Raw genomic sequence first — 21,562 nt, 5'->3', positions numbered from 1 at the left:
AGTATTAGGGAGATTAGTTACTGAAATTATGTATACCTGATGAAGAAGTTTAATTGGATTCATCGCTGGATGTTGCATCAGAAGTTGAATCCACAGAAGGTGGGTACTAAAGGGCAGCCCGGTGCATTAAGCTCCTCTCAAGTCAATTATCTAAATGACTAAACAAATACCAGATAACGAATTGAACTCCACCCTATAACTAGATCACTCGATGTTCGGATAATCTATCAAATGCTAACCCAGTGTAGAGGGGCCAGTGTTCTGAAAATTAAAACACCCATATAGTTTGTTTAAGAAGATAGTCGTCAGTTCCAGACAAACCAGTTTGAGAGCATAAAAGGTACTGGGCGGCGTTGACACTTGACATAAAGAGGAGGCAACATACTCCTAGTCAGTTAGCTGGATATTCAGACTATATGATCTCTTCTTTCTTTCTTTCTTTCTTTGCAAGAAAAACATTATCGATTAGCAAGTAAAACACACACACATTTACAAGTGAAATGTTCAAGCCCTTAAGAATCAAAGCGATTTAGCAGAAATTGGTTGATCTACACCTAAGCCGAGGCTTAATTCCCATTTCCTCATAAACCTAGAGATCAATATACATCTTGACACTTCAAAGCTTGGGTTTACAAGGGAGATAATTTAGTCAGAAATCATCTTAATTCATAATATATATCTATTATATTTGACCCGTAGATCAAAGACGCTGCCTCCAATGGATTTTGGAGCAATCTAACATGGCAGCAGCATTGCAAACTCCAGAAGCTGATATCTCTACATATTGGATTTCCTTTCCCATCTCTCCTTGGTATCAAGCCTACAGTTGGTCAATAGGCACGATTAATAAGAACATAAAGTACACAAAGTCAAAAAGCAAAAGAAACGAAACATAACCAACCAAAATGCCACACTTATGGTACCATACTGTTAAATTTGCTATGGCATTAAATCCAATTGTTTGCTCTAACAATAGCAAACATTTTGAAAGATCATACCCCCAATGCAACTTCTGCCGCTTTTTTGACAGTGAATGTCCTACTAAATTGTCTTCTTGTGAGGATGAAAGGTCCGTCAGACTACTTATGGGCAATGTAATTCTAGAATCTTCAACTATTTTAATTGATTTTTCACCCATTGCCTCCTTACATTTGGCATTGACATCTTTACCATGATACTTTCCCACCTCAGCAAGAGTTCCTGAAAACTTCTCTTCATCACAATGTTGACTAGAAATTCACTGTCAATAGAAAACAATAAAACAAATAGACAGAAAGATAGTTGAAAATGTAAACAAAGTGCGGAGGAATCAAACAACACACCTTTTGATTTATCCTTGACCTTTGATCTTGCTTTTATTTTTAAGCGTCTTCGGTGCAACTCCTGGCAAATCCAACGCATATGATATTTAAAAGATCAATCCAGTCATACTAAGATGAAAGAACAAAAAAATAACAATGCACACGCATCTCTATATCCAAATTCCATATGGTCAATTGATGTTGTCCCTAACCTGTAGCTCAGCAAGCAAGTTCTTTTAATAAGTTTTATAATAAAACAGTACCAAGTAGGTACTGAATGTATACAAAGTGCCTGGAGTTGCCTCCTATCAGAGTAATGAGTCTAAGAAACCCAGAATGTCTTCCAATTCAATTACAAGGTTTTTCCTGCACCAAAAGTACAAATTTGTAGAAGACTGAGGTACAGGTCAGCAACAACACATGAATGATCTGACAAAGAGATACCTATATTTTACATTTTCCATAATGTTTGTTTCAACATTCCAATAGGTTCAACAGTATCCGATAGCATGATTTAACACTGAACTTACCATCCCTGCCACCAAGCTCGGCAAACAAGTTTTGAATCTCTCTTTGTCAGATCATTCATTCAGTGTTGTTGCTGACCTGTACCTCAGTATTCTTTTGATATATTAATTTTGGAGAGCTTTAATCATCTCGTAACTATGTATCCAACCGATTGGCCCAAAACCACAAAATCCCTTACTCCACGACTTAGAGAAAATGTTTAAGGGACCATTAATTGGAACATCAAAGTATATATGTGGATAAACATTGAGAACCTTAAAAGTGTCCAACAATCGCTTATAGCATTCTGAGTAAAATAGTGCGATGTATTTTAACGTATGGAACATTTTCTTTTCCAAGTGAAATTTCCCTTCATAAATTGAAAAAGTTTGCAAGTGCTTAATTCCACGTTACATAAAGGAAGTGAGGCAGACAACTTAATGTATTTCAACTTAACACCCTTCTATTAATTATAGTGTTTTCAGCATAACAACTCAATGTATTTCAACTTTTTCAATTTTGCCTTGGACTACTGTTAGCAAATGTTTATATTGCACAATTCAAACATAAAAGAGCGAACAAATGACACTGCTAGCTCTGCATCCGCTCATACAAGAAAAGAGACCTCCAATATCAAGACTTACAACTTCCTCTAGTCCTATGTATTCAGCCAATGTATATGTAGTTTTAAGGATATACAAGTTTGGTTACTTGCTGCATCACAGACTTGCAAAGTAACATCAACCAAATTTCCTAGCAAAGCACAAGTTCAAAACTGGAAATAAATGAATAAAGTGAGGAATAATCTAGAAAAACAACCAACGAAAAATCCTGGTTTTCCCACCACATTCAGCAATTACTACTTTTTCAGAGAGAAAAAAGAAGAATAAATGGAGCTAATTTTTAAGGTGTATGATTTCAAACAACAAGGTTGGTCCAATTTAGATATTTTATCGTATGATAAAATTAACTAAAGTGATGAAGAGGACAAAAGGGATTACTTGAAACTTGGAAATTTGAGCAGGGTTAAGACCCTTTTTAGAGGTAAAATTGGGTTGTAGAGATGGTACTGATGCTATCGCAGCTTCTCTCCTTCCATCGTCGTCTTCTTCCATTGCTGCTGATCACCAACCTGGTGGAGACCCGACTCTAACCCGTTTTGCCGTGTGACAATTTGTTCGGCGTTCAATTACCGTAATGGGCCTAGATAATAGAGACCCTAAACTGTATTTTTTCGAAAAATTAATTGAGTTAGCCACTTTTTGGACCGGCTATTAGAGTTTAGCCAGTTTTTAAAAGGAAAAAGTACAGAAATAGCCAATTTAAACTCAAACTTATCAACCTCTAGTCCAAAATTAGACACTTACCAAAAGTAGCCAAAAATTAGAGATACACTCAAGGAAGGATTCTTCCATCCGAGAATCACGCTAAAGATCTTCCTTCCTTCCCTGTTTTTCAAGCGTATCAATTTCACAAAGACCTACATTGTTTAAATCACGGCCTTCTCTCTCAAAAAATTCTCAAAAGGAGCTCCAAATTTCACTCCAAAATTGATCAATTTTACTGAAGAAGCAACAATTTCCTTTCGCGATTTCTCTGTAGATATAGCTTTGATGAAGAAACTACGAAATACAATCAAAATCAATCAAGGAATTAGTGAATTTTGACCTAATTTCGGCTACTTCAATGGCAAATTTACCAATTTTTATCCAATATGATGGCCGGTGGAATGCTGACAATAGTTTTGTGGATTACAATATCGGTGATGTAATAGTTACTCCAAATATAAGTTTTGAAGATTTTGTAGACGTGATTTTGAAACAACTTATGATAGATACTTCATTGAATGCTATTGAAATCAAATACACTGTCTAAAATGGTTCTCCACCAATAATGATACACAATAATATGGTTGTATATGTATATCTTGAGCTGGAAAAAACTCTAAATTTACAATGTATCCCCTTTGTATAACATCGAGCGAAAAGGATATGGACATGATCTGCTACAATTTAAATTCTGTTGTGATTTCCTCAGAATGTACACAAAGCTCAGTTATACAAGAAAGATACAACGATGATACAATTAATATGATTGAGTTTGGGGATAGAGAAGACTGGCAGGATACAGAATCTGATGAAAATACAATAATAACTGACCCTCACACATAGATGTAGAAGAAGGTCAAATTTATAAAAACAAGGCTACGACAATCAAAATCATGAAGCATTTGGCAGTAAAGGAAAAACTTCAGTTTAAGGTGCATACATCAAGTGAAAGTAGGTATCAAAATATTTACTGTATAATTATGTATCTCAATGTATATCGTAGTTGAGGTCAGAAGCATAATTATGCAGAAAATAAGTTTTTGCTTGTAAGTTTGTTGTTGTATACTTTTAAGTTGTGGTTGTCACTGTGTAATACTGTATAGTCATTGTATTTTTTCATCTAGTATTGTGGATGGCAGTGTGTATCACTATATTCCATTGTATTTAATGTCGCTTTGTTTATTGATGAAAAAGTTTATATCCTTGTCGTAGGTACTGCCTAGTATGCATCAACAACAACTGCGATTAGTGTTTTAAGTCTTCCAGTCTGAAAAAAGCAAAACTTTTCAAGGTCAGAAATTTAAGCAAACTGCACTCATGCCCGCTGAAAGATAGATCTTACGCACAACGTCAAGTGATCACGTCCAAATGCACACCTCAATAGAGATATGTAACGGTCGTTTGCAATAATAAAACTCAACTAAGAGTCGGGGTCGAATTCACATGGAGCTAAGATGGGAGTTAGGGGTATATATTTCAATGTGAGTGATTGAATTGTCTAGATTGAATTTCCACACAAAAATTTGTTTTCTATTTTTAGTTTTATTCTAAGGATTGCAAAATAAAGAAAGAAGACTAGCGATAATTATTTTTGAGGTTTTTTCAAATTGATAAAAAGCCTAGGTTTGTGACCATTACCTAGGTGTTCGCCTGATGGGATAAAGACTTTAATACTTATTTTATTGGTTGAGGTGTATTATAGCTATCAACTATAAATTACCCACTCAATACCTCTCGGTCAGAGAGTGATTTTGCCCAATTTGGCTTTCTCGAGACCAAATGGGTATTCACACAAAATAGTTAATAAAAGTTCAAGTCGGGTTATTACTATCTCTAGGTTAAACCCTTTAATTGGGTTAATCAATCTCTTGATTGACCCAATTTCTTGTTGGCTACGTTATCCTAGACTAGGTCTCTCTTTCTTAAGTAGAGACTAAGTCAAATAGGCATGAACTAATAATTTCAAAATTAAAGCATGAACTAAGCTAAATAATAAATACCCAATCATAAACACGCACTAAATTAGATACCCATAAGGTTTACACACTAGGGTTGGGTCACAACCCTAGTAAAAATCTAGCTACTCATACTTGGATTTGAAGAAAATAGAGAAGACTAATTAAACTCATAATTAAAGCTTAAAATGATTAAATCTATTGTAAAATACACCAAAACAAAGTATACTTTCAAAAATGGCAAAGAAAAATGGTTACAGTAATTGCAGAGGTTCAAACTTGACCTAATTTTGTGAAATTCATCTATTTATATAAGGCTGATAATCTCGGATAAAAATGCCCCTCGGGAGGTTCTGCGGCCGCACAATTCCATGTGCGGTTCGCAGATTTCTTTATTTGACAAGAGCTGGAGTTCTGCGGCTGCACAATTCTGAACTGCGGCCGCGAGGCAACTTTTCTATGGTCCGCAAATTTAGAACTGCGACCACAAGGTACCTTTCTGCGGTCCGCAATATTAGGATTGTGACCGCAAGGCAATCTTGTGCGGCCATACAAATCTTGTGCGGTCCGCAATTCACTGAGGCTGGACTTGGTCTATTTTCATTCTCTCTGATCTTGACCCTTAGCCCATCTTTTGTGGACGCACAATTCATGTGCGGTCCGCAATTTGCACAAATGCCTGTAGATTTTTCCTTCGTTGTTTGAGGCCGCAAATGGAATTCTGTGGCCCGTAATTTCTTCTACGGCCGCAGAATTCCTTCTATGGATCGCACATTGTGTGCTTCTGTGCCCTTTATTTCCTTGTGCTTGACTGCTCCTTTTTTAGCCGGATTTTATCTCGAGAGCCCAACTTCCAGCATTCCTGCAATTTTGCACAATTTCATTAGTTTCGGGAACATAATTTAATGATTTTAAATTAAAACAAAAGCTAAAAGGCGCTAATAAGTAGTCAAAATCCCCTACTTATCAACTCCCCTAAACTTAAGTCTTTGTTTGTCCTCAAGCAAATAAATTAGTTCTCACCTCCAAAAGTTAAGGGTCATTTCAGCGAGTAGAAGGTGATCCATCCACACATCAGTTGGAATCAACAATTACCCACACTACCTATGTATTATCAACAAGGCGACAAGTTGAACATTTATGCACATATAGTTCTAAAGCGACATTTGAGCATCAAAAGTTGACTTTACTCATCAAGGACTCTTGCTCTATCATGTAGGTCATGGTGGATTCCAAACTCTTCCTCTTCTACTTTCCGGTTTCCTGGCTCACTTAATAATTTTAGCACTTAATCCAAAGATTTATGAAAGGTTCACTCATCTCTCTCAAGAGAATGTCGCAAGTACGACTTCAAGTACCATAGGCTTGCCCCTCATGTAGATCACCACTAATGTAAGATCACTCGGCTTGAGATCAAATAGGACTTCTTTCAGGATGTAATGAAGGCTTTTGGATTAGGGTTGGATACAATATGGGTGAGTGGTTACACCTTTCCTTAAGCACTCTATTTTTCATTTCTCGGCTCACACTTTGCCAATTCTTTGGGGCACTTTCTTTTCCTTGAAAAACTAGAGAGACTTAACATCACTCTTTCTTGATCATTCCATTCATTTCCCCCCTCTTTTATTTCTTCATGTTTGGGATCATTATCTCTCTTTGAATCCCTTCAACTCTTCCACTTATTCACTATTTTGTATTTTTTTTTGTTCTTTTCTTTTCTTGCCTTTTCTTCGCATCATTTCTTTTCTTTTTGTACCTTGATACCTTTTTGAAGCTCCTAGTCTCTCCCCTAAACTAATATTTTTAGCCAATTGTTTCACAAGAGTGTTAAGGAAAGCTCAGGTGCCAAGAGAGGGTCACAATCAAACGGGTAAAGGCTTGTAACATGGTTGTCAAATGAGAAAGGCTCGAGGCTCAACGAGGTTGACTAGGGATCACAACATTGGTAGGCAATAGAAAACTCAAACGGGCCAAGGAAAGCCAACAATCACTTCTCAAGCCAAGCAAAACTTAGGATTTCGCCTTGAAACACATTTGGGGCAAGTTCTAGACCTTTAGCACGGGTACTTGAACTAGTAACAAAGCATCTAACCTCTCACGCAATCGGATTGTTAACAAGGACAGAGTCGAGGGCCCACAACGACCATGTTCCAGTTTAAAAATCACTATGGTTCAATTAAACCACTCGATGGTCGCCAAAGTTAACTCAAGAGTCGCAAAGTCACTAATTAGAGCTATTTCTTTCAGAAATCTTGTTTTTAACCATAAGTACATAGTTAAGTGTATTGGTACTAATTGAAGCATGTTTGACTCTTCGAGCATGAATCAATTAGGTCTTTTTATTCATTACCACTACTATTATTACCTAAACACAAAAAACGGACTCATTCCATTAAGAAGGTTATCACGACATCCATCGTTGGGACAAGTCACATGGTTTACACAACAACTACCTTTGGAAAGAACCTTGGCATTAAGAAAACCAAAGTCTTATTGTCTACTAAAACATAAAAATGAGCTAATAAAACAAACAAAGAAGCTACTAACTCAAACTACGAACTAATAACGGAACCAAAAATAAAGAGGCTAATTAAACAAAAACTACTGAATATACATAATGAGAGAAAAAGAGAGAATATATACAAAATAAGAAATAGAAAGAAAATAATATCAAGTTATTACAGGCCAATTGTCTCAGAAAGTAGCAAGTAAGATCAAATAAACTCCACCCCCGAATAAAGATAATAATTGTCCCCAATGCTTAACAAAATAAAAGTAAAAGAGGGGAAAGAGTGAAGAAAACTCTCTATGGCTCCTTGGACATCTCTGTGTCCACAACAATGTCACCGCCCTCAGTCCCATCCAACTAGATCTCATCATCCTCAACTATGGGAGTGACTGGGTTGGTGAACATCTAACGCGTTGCCTCGGCAGTGTCGGCAGCAGAGTCTGGCTCCCCAGACTGGCCAACTGGTGCCACCGGAGTTGATGGTGCTGCAGGATTTGGGTCTGAAGGGTGTGGGTCAATCAGCATGTCAAAAAGGATATCTACGGCTGCAGCAAGCTTGGTCACCTGCCTCCGGAGCTTTTCCACCGACTTCTTACTGGCCTGGGACTTTCTCATCTTCTTTACTTATTTGACCAGCTCTTCGATCACTGACCCGTGCTGTACCAAGGTAGCTATGATAGTGTTCTGGTTCTCTAGGATCTTCTTCAATGTCTCCTCAACTGTCGGGGGAATATGAGGTGCCTGAACTGAAGGCTATGCTTCAATAGTACTGGATAAGTCAGACAGCTTTACAGTGGCTGTTTGTATCCAGTTGTTGAGGCTCGCCAATGTCCGGGAGACTCGCAGCGCAGAAAATGGGATAGTAGGCATGTGCACCGGCTTCAAAGCCGATGTGGAACCTGTGAGAGGAACTGCAGTAGGAACTTAAGATGATGGTGGAGGCATAGCTGAGACACTAAGGGAAGGCTCGGCCGAAGTGGATGGAACATCAACTGCCTCCACAACTATCGTCGCTGGCTTATCAGACTGGTCTGTGGTGGTAGATGGCTGACCTTTTCTCTTAGGGTTGTTCGCATCCATCAGTGAGTACCATGAGAAAGGCTTCTTCGTCCGCACCTTTATATCAAAATCCCTTGGATCTACCCTCGCATCCGTGAAATACTCTGTAATAGTGTTGGGATACCGGTAGGATGAGTCATCTTGCCGAGCAATCATCGAGATGTTGGCCGACATCACGGCACCCACATTGATAAGGTACCCAGCCATGATAGAAGCAACTAGAACTGCCCGAGGAATTGGGAGATAGGTCTCATTCTGGCTCGGGTCCAGTCTGCCGCAGACAAAGGTTTGCCACCCCTTTGCCTCAAATCTCAGAGTGCTCCTGTGAATAGGAACCCCTGTTGTGATCCATGGCGGTAGCGGCCCAGGAGCTGCTAGAATCTCTGCTAACCAAGGTCGGGCTTCATCTCCCATTGCATACTTCTTTAAGTATTCCTTCGGCTCGATATCTTCGAAAACCAAGTACGTGTTGAGAGTATTTTGACCAAATCTCACTTTAAGGTTACGCATTTTGGTTACCTTTGTCCCCTTCTTGATATGCGCCACATTGGCGTAGAATTCCCGGACAAGATATTCTTTGGAATCCACCACACTTTGGGTGAATCACATCCATCCCTTGCGTTACTTGAACTGTCTCAGCATTGCCGGGTTATATTTCTCTAGATTATTCAACTGAAACTGCTGCTCAAGAGTAAACGGCCTCACTGGCCACCATTGACGGAAGCTGGTGAAGGCGGCCAAGCTGACAAACCGATCCTCCCAAACCTCTTTCTTCTTCATCATTTCAATATCGGCAACTGTAGCATCTCCCCCTCTGCCATCATCAGGGATGTCTTGAACTGATGTATCTGGTTCCTCATGGATAGGTGTAGTGGATGGCTCAGAATCCTGACTAGCACTTTCGAAACCCTCGGAAGTGCTGTGTGATGATGACAGCTCGTCCCTCAGTTGAAATCTCCTTGACGGCCTGGACTGTACTGCCGGTTATTTCTGAATAGAGGCTGAGTCGCCCTATGATACGTCCCTAGACGAGGCGTATGAACTCGTCTCAGATAGATCTACACCTCTCCATCTCCCGGCTGTTGGTTTCTTTGTGATTGTTCTTTGTTGGCCGAGGGGTAAGGCACTCTTGCATCGACCCCTAGAAGGTTCACTCCTCCCTTTAGCAGTATCACCTCTGCCTCTCGATTGAACCATTATTTGTATAAAATAGAAGCAGTTGTTAGTGGCAATTCAATGTTCAATCGGACACAAGAGATGAATAAGCAAACACCAGAAAACACAGTGAAGGTCACAATTAAATCATGCTTGCAGAATGAGGATCTGTGGTCCGCATATTTGTTTTTGCAGCCGCAGATGAGGCCTTGCAGGCCACACAATTATTTCTTGCAGCCGCAGATGTGAAGTGTGGTCAGCACATTTTTTCTTGCGGTTGTAACTCAGAAACCAAAAACATGCCAACTCTCTGATGACATAGAATTGGTGGATGTGCGGCCGCAACATGTTTTCTACGGTGCACGCATTTTTCCTTGCGGCCGTATATTTGAGTCACAAATTAATGAACTCTCTGATGACAGGACAAGGGCAGTTCTGCGGCCGCAATGGGATTTCTGCAGTCCGCACAATTTTCTTGCGGCCGCAGACCCATTCTTTCCTAAAGTTGCCCTAGACTCAACTTCTGCGGACCGCACAATTTCAAGTGCGGCCTCATAATTCAAAAGAATTATGAACCGTTCATTACTTCTATCTAGGGCTTGCAATTCTTATGCAAATTTTGACATGGTAACATCATACAAGCACGAAAATACATTGACCCGTTCCCCATAGAGCATGTACTAGTTGACCCACTACAGATATAGCCCCACATGAATGAACGCTTTAGTTCTACTAACAAATGGCCTAAAACTAATTAAAAAGCTATAAATGATACTAAAAAAATGCAAAAATATAACAATGAATTTAGGCATACCAGATATGAATGAGTGCAAGGAATGAGTGATCACAATTGTTGGGTGTGCGGGTAGATGATTTACCAAGAGACTTCAATTTAGTGCTAGTTTTGTGCTTAGAGAGGGAAAAGTGTAACATGATCCCTATCCCTCTATGTATACTGATGGTGTTCTAAGGGAAAGATGAGCGAGTGTGGCCGCAGAATTTCAGTTGCGGTCCACACTCTGTTACCTGGTGAGCTTAAACCATCATTTTGTCTACGGTCCGCAGAATTTTGTGTTCGACCGTAGATCCCTTGTTACGGCCGCAAATTTCCTGTTGCGGCCACAGATCTATCATTTTTCTGACAGACCAACTTTAGAGAGTTGGCATTTTCTACCTTCCATTTGTGCGGCCGCAGAGCACTTTTGCTACAGCATTCCAAATTGTGAGGTCCGCACAAATCAATTCCAGTTCACATTTTTTTAAATACTTAACTGCATATGTGTCCACAATTCCTATAAGGCACACTCATTCCTGTAGCACACTTCAAATAAAGTTAGCACAAAAATAACACCTAACTACAAAAGAAGAAAAGAAAATAAAAAGAAACATGGGTTGCCTCCCAAGAAGCGCATGATTTAACGTTGCGGCACGATGCATAATACCATCAATTGAAATGAATGACCGCCACGACGTGACCATCTCCAACTTTTCCCAAATAGTGCTTCACTCGGTGGCTATGGACTTGGAATACTTCATTGTTTTTGTTCTTCAAATCCAATACACCAAAAGGTGTCACACCCACAATTTCAAAAGGGCCACTCCATTTAAACTTCAACTTCCAGGGGAACATCCTCAACCGTGAGTTAAACAACAACACAAGATCGCACACCTTGAACTCTTTGTTCCAAATATATTTGTCATGAAGATATTTAATATTTGCTTTGTAGAAGGACGAACTTGCATAAGCATGGTACCGGAACTCATCCAATTCATTCAAATGTGCAACCCTCAAGTTAGCGGCTACATCCCAATCAAGATTCAACTTCTTTAGAGCTCACATGGCTTTGTGCTCAAGTTCCACTGGAAGATGACAAGCTTTGCCGAACACCAACCGGTATGGCAATATTCCAATAGGTGTTTTGTAAGCTGTCCGCTAGGCCCATAATGCATCATCAAGCTTCTTGGACAAATACGTCCGGTTAGCATTCACTATTTTGGACAAAATACTCTTTATCTCCTGGTTGAATACTTTCACTTGACCGCTAGCTTGTGGATGATAAGGAGTTGTGACTTTATGAGTAACACCATACTTGCTAAGTAAAGTGTCGAAAGCCTTGTTGTAAAAATGTGACCCCCGTCGCTTATAATAGCCCGCGGAGTACCTTGTGAAAATATTCTTTTTCAAGAATGCCACCACACTTCCCGCCTCATTGTTGGGTAAAGCAACGGCCTCAACCCATTTAGACACAAAATTAACCGCGACCAATATATAGGTGTTTCCACAAGAACTCACAAAAGGACCCATGAAGTCAATACCCCACACATCAAAAATATCAATCTCCAAAATGGTAGTGAGAGACATTTCATTTTTTTTTTGAGATTCCACCGGCCCGTTGACATTCATCGCATCTTTTCACTATCTCACTAGCATCCTTATAAAGAGTGGGCCAATAGAAACCGTAACTTAGGACTTTTGCCGCCGTTCTTGCTCCACCATGATGGCCACCATATGGCAAAGAATGACAAGCCCCAAGAATTTCATATTGCTCTTCTTCCAGTACACATATTCTAATCACCCCATCTGTACAAATCAGAAAAAGGTATGGTTTATCCCAATAATAATCTTGACAATCTCATTTGAGCTTCTTCTTTTGGTTTGAAGAGAACTCATCCGGGATGATACCACACACAAGGAAATTTACTAGATCCGCGAACCATGGCGACTTCTTCATTGAAATGGCCAAGAGTTGCTCATCGGGGAAGGAGTCATTGATTTCAAGGCCATCATGCGACCTCCCCTCCTCCTCCAAACGAGACAAGTGGTCCGCCACTTGATTTTCACTCCTTTTTTTAATCTTGGATGTCAATATCAAATTCTTGCAACAAAAGCACACATCTCATCAATCGAGCTTTGGAATCTTTCTTGCTCATTAGATAAAGAAGTGTCGCATTATCCGTGTGGATAATGACTTTCGCACCCATCAAGTATGGGCGAAACTTCTCAATTGCAAACACAATGGCAAGGAGCTCTTTCTCCGTATCGGTATAGTTGACTTAGGCACCATTAATGGTCTTACTAGCATAGTAGACCGTATGAAAAAATCTTATTGATGCATTGCCCCAAAACAGCCCCAACCGCTACGTCACTTGCATCACACATGAGTTCAAAAAGAACACTCCAATTTGGAGCTGTGATGATGGGAGTAGTTGTCAACTTGAACTTTAACAGTTCAAAGGCTCTCATGCAATCATCATCGAAGTTAAACTTAGCATCTTTCTCAAGAAGCTTGCACAATAGGTTCACCACCTTAGAGAAATCTTTGATGAAGTGCCGGTAAAACCCCGCGTGGCCTAAGAAACTGTGCACACCTTTCACCGAAGTTGGAGGTGGAAGTTTAGAAATCACCTCAATCTTTGACTTGTCAACTTCAATTCCATTCTTTGAGATTTTGTGTCCAAGGACAATGCCTTCCTCGACCATGAAATAGCACTTCTCCCAATTGAGCATCAAATTTGTTTCTTCACATCTTGCCAACACTTTATCTAAATTCACAAGACAATCATCAAAAGAATCTCCAACTACCGAGAAGTCATCCATGAAAACTTCAAGGTAGTCCTCCACCATGTCCGTGAAGATAGCCATCATACACCTTTGAAAAGTCGGCGGTGCATTACACAAACCAAATGACATCCGCTTGAAGGCGAAAGTACCATAAAGACATATAAAGGTTGTTTTCTGTTGATCCTCCGGAGCAATAAGGATTTGGTTGTAGCCCGAATACCCATCAAGAAAGCAATAGAAAGCACGTCCGGCCAACCTATCAAGCATTTGGTCTAAGAAGGGAAGTAGAAAATAATTCTTCCTTGTGACTTTGTTGAGCTTGCGATAGTCCATACACACTCTCCAATCGCTCACCGTTCTTGTAGGAATCAACTCATTCTTTTCATTGGTGACCACTGTCATGTCCCCTTCTTTGGGACACATTGAACCGGAGAAGTCCATGAACTATCGGAAATGGGATAGATAACCCTGGAATCCAACCACTTGATAATCTTCTTTTTGACAACTTCTTGCATAGCCTCATTGAGTCTCCTTTGATGTTCAATAAATGGTTTGATGCCTTCCTCCAAGTTGATCTTATGCATGCAAAATGCGGGGCTTATCCCACGAATATCCGCCAATGTCCACCCAATAGCCTTATTCCTCTTTTGTAGCACCGCCAATGTAGAATCTATCTGCACGTTAGTCAAACAAGAGGAAAGAATAATCGGTAAAGTAGAACAAGGGCCAAAAAATTCATACCGAAGATGTGGAGGCGGTGGCTTCAATTCCATGGCAGGAGGCTCTTCAATGGAAGGCTTTGTAGGAGGGGTTTTCCTATTTTCAAGATCCAAAGATAGTTTTTGGGGTGCGTATTTGTACGACCCTATTCCTTGCAAAGAGTTCACACATTCCATGAAGCCATCCATCACGTCATCATCAAAGTTGAGCAAGACGGCCTCTAACATATCACCAACATTGATTGTGGCACTTGTATCATCAACAATAACATCGGTCATAAAGTCCACAAAAGAACACACATCGTTGCTATTTGGTTGCCGCATGGACTTGCACACATGGAATACCACTTTTTCATCACCCACCCGGAAGGTGAGTTCTCCGGCTTCAACATCACAAAGAGCCTTTCCCGTAGCAGGGAAAGGTCTTCCAAGAATAATGGGCACCTCATAATCAACTTTACAATCTGGAATGACAAAATCTGCCGGAAGAATGAATTTATCAACACGAATCAATACATCTTCAATCACTCCCAAAGGTCTCTTCATGGTCCGATCGGCTATTTTTTTAATCTCATAGAGATGGGTCTTGGTTGCCCAATTTCCAAGGTCTTGAAAATCGAATAGGGCATCAAATTGATACTCGCCCAAAGATCACAAAGAGTTTTAGCAAACTCGGCACTTCCAATTGTACAAGGAATTGTGAAAGCACTGGGATCTTCCAACTTAGGAGCCATTGAATGCACAATTTCACGCACTTGATAAGTGACTTTGATAGTTTCAAAATTCATTGACCGCTTCTTCGTTACGAGATTCTTCATAAACTTCGCATAACCGGGCATTTGTTCCAAAGTTTCAACTAATGTCAGATTGATTGAAAGACTCTTCATCATTTGAATGAACTTTTTGAATTGGTTCTCACCATTTTGTTTGGCAAGTCTTTGAGGGTATTGAGGTGGAGGCTTAGGAACTGGTGCCTTAGCCTTTTGCACTACCGGCTCCAGTATGTCAATAATGTGATCCCTAGATGGGTTCACCTCCTCTTGAGTCTCTTCCACACTGTCATCAATATCAATCCGAACTTCATTAGTTGATTGCACCACATTGTTCAAGACCTCTTCTTCTTGTACCACTTGCTCATCATCCAAAAATTGCTTTTGACTTGAGGTGGGTGCATTCCCACCTCTTCCACTTCTTGTAGTAACGGTCATGGCATACCCCGTATTGTTTCCACCCTTTGGGTTTACCACCGGGTCACTTGGTAGTGCCCCCTTAGGACGGGAATTAAGAGCTTGAGAGATTTGCCCCATTTGAACTTCTAAGTTGCTGATCGATGTGTTGTGTGAGGCAAGTTGGGCATCCAAATCGGCATTCTTTTCCATCATTTGCTTGAACATGTTCTCAATACGCCCCATCTCATTGTTTGAAGAACTTTGGCTATGGGAAGGATAAGGAGGTGGGTTGCTCGGTTGTTGATACATCGGGGGCCTTTGAAAACCCGACCCCTGATTACATTGATTATGGTTCCATCCTCCTTAATTGTTACCCCCCCTCCCCCCAAATTTCCTTGATTATTTCCACTCTAATTTCCTTGATTGTTGTTGTTATGTCAGTTGCCTTGATTGTTTTGAGGTCGCCATTGTTATTAGTTTGGGCCTTGGAAGTTATTTCGTTGCCCTTGGAAATTGTTCACATATTTCACCTCCTCTTCTTGGTCATTGTAAGAATTATCTTGATCAAAACTACTATCCTCTTGCACAAAATTATCCACTCGATGTTGCACTTGTGGACCCGTTGTTTTTCTTTTGTTTAGCATCATGTTCACTCACTCCATGGCATTGACTTGCTTAGGATTTTGCACTTGTTGAAGTTGAGCCTTTTCTAGTTGATTCATAGTGGTAGTCAATTCGGCAATGGCTTGCCCATGGTCATGCAACTCTTTGTGAAGGTGGATCAAGTTGGGATCAGCATTGCCAAGCCGATGATATTTCTGCCATTTCATCTAAAATCTCACACGCCTCCGCATAAGGCGTAGTCATGAAGTTCCCACCAGCAAGTTAATTCACTACACATTGGTTGGTTGTTTTGATCCCACGATAGAAAGTTTGTTGAATTATATTCTCCTTCATATCATTGTTGGGACATTCCTTAATCATTGTTCTATATCATTCCCATATTTTGTGTAGTGGTTCATTTGTCTCTTGCTTGAATGCCAAAATCTCATCCCGAAGTGTAGCCATGTGCCCCAGAGAGAAGAACTTAGAAATAAACTTTTCTGCCAACTCATCCTAAGTGTGAATGGAATGGTTCGGCAAATGTTCCAATCAATCTAAAACTTTTCCCGGTAGAGAGAAGGGAAAAAGCCTTAGCCTCAATAAATCCTCGGAAACATTTGTTTGTTTGCTCCCCCAACAAGTATCCACAAACCCCTTCAAATGTTTGTATGCATTTTGACTTGGAGCACCAGTGAAGAAACCTCGTTGCTCTAGCAAATTGTGCATCACATTGGTAATTTGAAAGTTGCCCGCCCTAATACAGGGAGGGACTATTACACTTGCATACCCTTTATTGGGTAACACCCGGTGTGGAGCCGCTCGTGCTAGAGGTGGGGGTGGAACGGGCACATTGTCACGAGGCACTCGGCCTTTTCTATTGGCTTGAGGTTCAAGAGGAACCTCATCCACTTGGTCATCCTCAACGTCTACATCCCCCAAAGCAATATTTTTGAGCTCATTATTTACCATGGTTGTACCTACGATTTCTTAAACAAGTTAGTAACACGGAGGGAAAAGAAGATACTCCAAAAACATACCCAAATATATAGCTAACACCATGTTTAACTCACTGGCAACGGCGCCAAAAATTGATCACGTCTAAATACACACATCAATAGAGCTATGTAATGGTCGTTTGCAATAATAAAACTCAACTAAGAGTCGGGGTCGAATCCAAATGGAGCTAAAATGGGAGTTAGGGGTATATATTTCAATGTAAGTGATTGAATTATCTAGATTGCACTTCCATACAAAGATTTGTTTTCTATTTCTAATTTTACTCTAAGGATTGAAAAATAAAGAAAGAAGATGAGCAATAATTATTTTTTGAGGTTTTCCCAAATTGATAAAAAGCCTAGGTCTGTGACTATTACCTAGGTGTTCGCCTTATGGGATAAAGACTTTAATGCTTGTTTTATTGATTGGGGTGTATTATAGCTATCAAGTCTAAATTACCCACTCAATACATCTCGGTCGGAGAGTGGTTTTGCCCAATTTGGCTTTCTCGAGACCAAATGGTTATTCACACAAAATAGTTAATAAATGCTCAAGTCGGGATATTACTATCTCTAGGTTGAACTCTTTAATTGGGTTAATCAATATCTTGATTGACCCAATTCCTTGTTAGCTAAGTTATCCTAGACTAGGTCTCTCTTTCTCAAGAAGAAACTAAAGTCAAATAGGCATGAACTAATATTTGCAACCATTAATTTCACAATTAAAGCATGAACTAAGCTAAATAATAAACATCAAATCATAAACAAGCACTAAATTAGATACCCATAAGGTTTACACACTAGGGTTGGGTCACAACCCCAGTAAAAATCTAGCTACTCATACTTGGGTTTGAAGAAAATAGAGAAGAAAGACTAATTAAACTCATAATTAAAGCTTAAAATGATTAAATCTATTGTAAAATACACCAAAATAAAGTAAGCTTCCAAAAATGGCAAAGAAAAAGGGCTACAGTAATTGCAGAGGTTTAAACTCGACCTAATTTTGTGAAACACGTTTGTTTATACAAGGCTGAAAATCTCAGACAAAAATGCCCATCGGGGGGTTCTGCGGCCGCACAATTCCATGTGCGGTCCGCAGATTTCTTCATTTGGCAGGAGCTGAATTTCTTGCCACACAATTCTGAACTGCAGCCGCGAGGCAACTTTTCTGCGGTCCGCAGATTTCCACAAATGCCGGCATATTTTTCCTTCTTTGTTTGCAGCCGCAGATGGAATTTTGATGTCCGTAATTTCTTCTACAATCGCAGAATTCCTTCTGCAGACTGCACATTGTGTGCTTCTATGCCCTTTATTGCCTTGTGCTTAAACTGCTCCTTTTTAGCCGGATTTCATCTCGGGAGTCCAACTTCCAGCATTCCTGTAATTTTGCACAATTTCATTAGTTTCGAAATTATAATTTAATGCTTTTAGATTAAAACAAAATCTAAAAGCCGCTAATAAGTAGTCAAAGCCCCACTTATCATCAAGTTATTGTAAAACTCATCGACAACCTTCTAATAGACAAGTATAAAGACCCAAAAATAATATACACTCCTAATGACATAATTGGAGACATGAACAAGCAGTATGGTCTTCAAATGATATATATGCAAGCATGAAGATCGAAGGAATATGCAGTTCAACTAGTGATAGGGAACCCGAGCGAATCATATAAAAAGTTGCCAAGCTACTTTTATATGCTGGTTCTTACAAATCCTATGTCGGTGGTAAGTTTGAAAAAAATAGAGGAAGACCTGTTCATGTATGCTGTCGTTGCACTATATCCGTCTATAAAAGGATGGCAGTATTGCAAACCGCTTGTTGTTGTAGATGGAACCTTTCTTAAATCGACATACAGAGGAACATTATTGATAGCATCCACACAAGATCCGGCAGGTAAAAATAAGAATAATAATATTATATATATATATATATATATATATATATATATATATATATATATATATATATATATATATATATATATATATATATTTCATGTATATACTCACATATGTTTATATGATTCAATTTATTAGGTAGTATCCTACCACTCGCATATGCCATAGTAGATTCAGAGAATAATGCTTCCTGGTAGTGATTTTTTGCAAGGTTCAAGGATGCATTTGGGGAAAGGGAGGGAATGTGCATAGTATCGGACAAGCATGAAGGCATTGAAAATGCAGCGACAACATTGTATCAACAAATACCTTACTGTGTCTGCATATGGCATCTATGGAATAATGTAAAAAAATAATTACAAGAAGAACCATTTGCAACTCAAAAATATATTTTTTGCTATGGCCAAAGCATATACAATTGAGAAGTTTGATTACCATATGGCAGAGGTAGAGAGAATTGATAAGAGGTTCAAAGATCACTTGTCACGACCCAAAATTCAATCACAGGCGTCGTGATGGCACATAGTCTCTAAAACTAGGTAAGCCGATTTCTATTACATTTCGAAGCCATTTGTTTTTGAATTTGAATTAAATAGATAAACAAAATCAACAGCGGAACAAATATGAATATAACAACCTCCCAAGAGTGGTAGTACTAAGTCACGAACTCTAACTGAATACATGAAATAATCTCAAGGATCGAGTACTCAATACTGTTTGATTAATAATTAACAGTACAATAAAATGAAAAGACTCTAGGGGACTGCAACGACCAAGCAGCTCTACCTTGAATCCTTGTGATCACACTCTAACTCTGTCCGAATTCTATATCTCCAATACCTGGCTCTGCACAAAAATATACAGAAGTGTAGTATGAGTACACCACGGTCGGTACCCAGTAAGTATCAAGACTAACCTCAGTGGAGTAGAGACGAGGTACAGTCAAGACACTCACTAGTCAAATAACCTGTGCAATATAGCAGTATACAATAGTACTGAAAAATAACAAACTCAACCAGTGATATAACAACAAGGCACAAGAACGTCATAATTATTGCTCAGGCGAATAAGGAACACAAGTACAATCAATAAGTCAAGTCCTTCAAATATAAATCCTTCACATATTATTCTTTAAGATAAATATCTTTCGAATATACTTCTTTTGAATAATTATCTTTCGAATATACTTCTTTCAAATAAATATATTTTCAAGTAAAAATCACTATGTGACATCTCATTTCACAATCATAAAAATTACGGGTCTCAGCCCACTTTCATATTTTCTACGGCACCTCGTGCCCATATTTCTATCACCATCACACGGACAACTCACGTGTTAATAATAAAATTATTTTTTTTTCTCGTCACCTCATGCCCATATTATTTTCATAACTGCACGAACAACTCACGTACCAAAATATCAATGTATATAAGATCCGCAGGATCAATTTATTTTCAATAAAGTAAGGTCAAAATCTTTAAATCAAGTAAGAAATCAACAAAAAGATAAGTTTATTTTAGAAATCGTTTGAGTGAGAAAAAATGTCATTTCCATTAAAATAAAGCATTAAATAAACTACTGATTTGGATATAAAATTTATTAAATTAAACATACTAGAAATTTTCTTTTATTTAAAACAACTCAATCATCAAAACAAATACAACCCAAAAATACAAATCCTCAAAGTCTCGTACAAAAAAGTCAAGGTCAAAACAATACATCAAGAAATACAAAACACTTAATATTAAGTCAAATAATACATCACAGGAAACACAAAAATTTATAAATTACGGAAAAACAAAATAACCAAAGGCAGAGAAATATCAAAAAGGGCTCTCCCGAGGTACCGCCTCGTAGTCCCAAATCATAAATAAATTCACTATCTTTCCTTATATCACAGTGGGAGCCTTCACATATTATTCTTTAAAAATTATTTTTTTCCGAAATAGCATCCCGCGTTTTAGCCACCCTTATCACACCGCATGACTTCTAGTAGTTCCCCTACTAGCCACGCATTTCAAGCCACCCTTATCTCACCGCATGCGTTTCAACACCCTGACCTTATATCACCGCATGACTTCTAGTAGTTCCCCTACTAGCCATGCATTTCAAGCCACCCTTATCTCACCGCATGCGTATCAATATCACAATATTTCACAAATCACACCTCAAGTGCCCAAATATCACAGCATAATACAACTTACACCTCAAGTGCTCACATATCACAACATATCACAAATTGCATATCAAGTGCTCAAATCTTACAACATATCACAAATTGCACATCAAGTGCTCAAATCTTACAACATATCACAAATTGCACATCAAGTGCTCAAATATTATAACTTGCCACAGAAATCAACAACACATTATTTTTCCACAATAAGGAGCCACAACTCGATCATAATGTGTACAACATCTTAACAAAATATTCGGGAGTGAATAACTCAACCGGATAATATTTCACAATTTGGTACTTTGCCTCAATATGATTCACGGCCTTTATAATTCAATACCAAATTTTTCAATAACGTGAACTGAAAAGTAATTCATCAAAGAACAACACCTCTTTTAAATCACAACTTCAGAAAATAAATAGATTTATTCATCTTATTAACTAAAATTTCCATTTAAATTATCTGTAGGTAAAATCAATAATGAAAGTATTTTCCATAAAAATGGCAAATCAAACAAACACAGAGTTCACGTAAAAGTCCTGTGAAAATCACACCAAATTATCGTATAAAAACAACCTCGGCAAACAAGGAACGAGGCATGACAATAAGGGATTTAATAAA

At 38.8% G+C, this 21,562-nt stretch overlaps 1 protein-coding gene across 5 annotated transcripts; it reads right to left on the bottom strand.

Annotated features, from left to right (window-relative positions):
• Positions 1-504: 504 nt before the first annotated feature.
• Positions 505-3,040, bottom strand: LOC107762068 (uncharacterized). Of its 5 annotated transcripts, none has more exons than XM_016580389.2 (4): positions 2,810-3,040; positions 1,323-1,383; positions 1,150-1,200; positions 505-820 (listed from the first exon to the last, which is right to left on the bottom strand). In XM_016580389.2, the coding sequence occupies exons 1-4, from the start codon at positions 2,921-2,923 to the stop codon at positions 657-659; spliced, it is 390 nt and encodes a 129-aa protein (XP_016435875.1). In that variant the 5' UTR covers positions 2,924-3,040; the 3' UTR covers positions 505-656. The 5 variants fall into 5 exon arrangements, with proteins under 5 accessions (XP_016435875.1, XP_016435873.1, XP_016435874.1 ...); XM_016580387.2 differs by having other exon boundaries at positions 929-1,200; positions 2,810-3,025; XM_016580388.2 differs by having other exon boundaries at positions 999-1,200; positions 2,810-3,015.
• Between the last annotated feature and the right edge of the window lie 18,522 nt (positions 3,041-21,562).

Source organism: Nicotiana tabacum, chromosome 17, assembly GCF_000715075.1.
Source record: "Nicotiana tabacum cultivar K326 chromosome 17, ASM71507v2, whole genome shotgun sequence".
Classification (NCBI taxonomy): domain Eukaryota; kingdom Viridiplantae; phylum Streptophyta; class Magnoliopsida; order Solanales; family Solanaceae; genus Nicotiana; species Nicotiana tabacum.
This window is presented reverse-complemented; position numbering and strand designations above follow the sequence as displayed.

Bases quoted from the DNA above. Each gene is read 5' to 3' on its own strand.
- LOC107762068 (XM_016580385.2), bottom strand. From the start codon at position 2,923: ATGGAAGAAGACGACGATGGAAGGAGAGAAGCTGCGATAGCATCAGTA. The intron at 1,201-1,322 runs GTGTGTTGTTTG...AGAAGTTTTCAG, and splicing joins GGTCAAGGATAAATCAAAAG to GAACTCTTGCTGAGGTGGGA. The intron at 821-923 runs GTACCATAAGTG...GACCAACTGTAG, and splicing joins ATAGCAAATTTAACAGTATG to GCTTGATACCAAGGAGAGAT.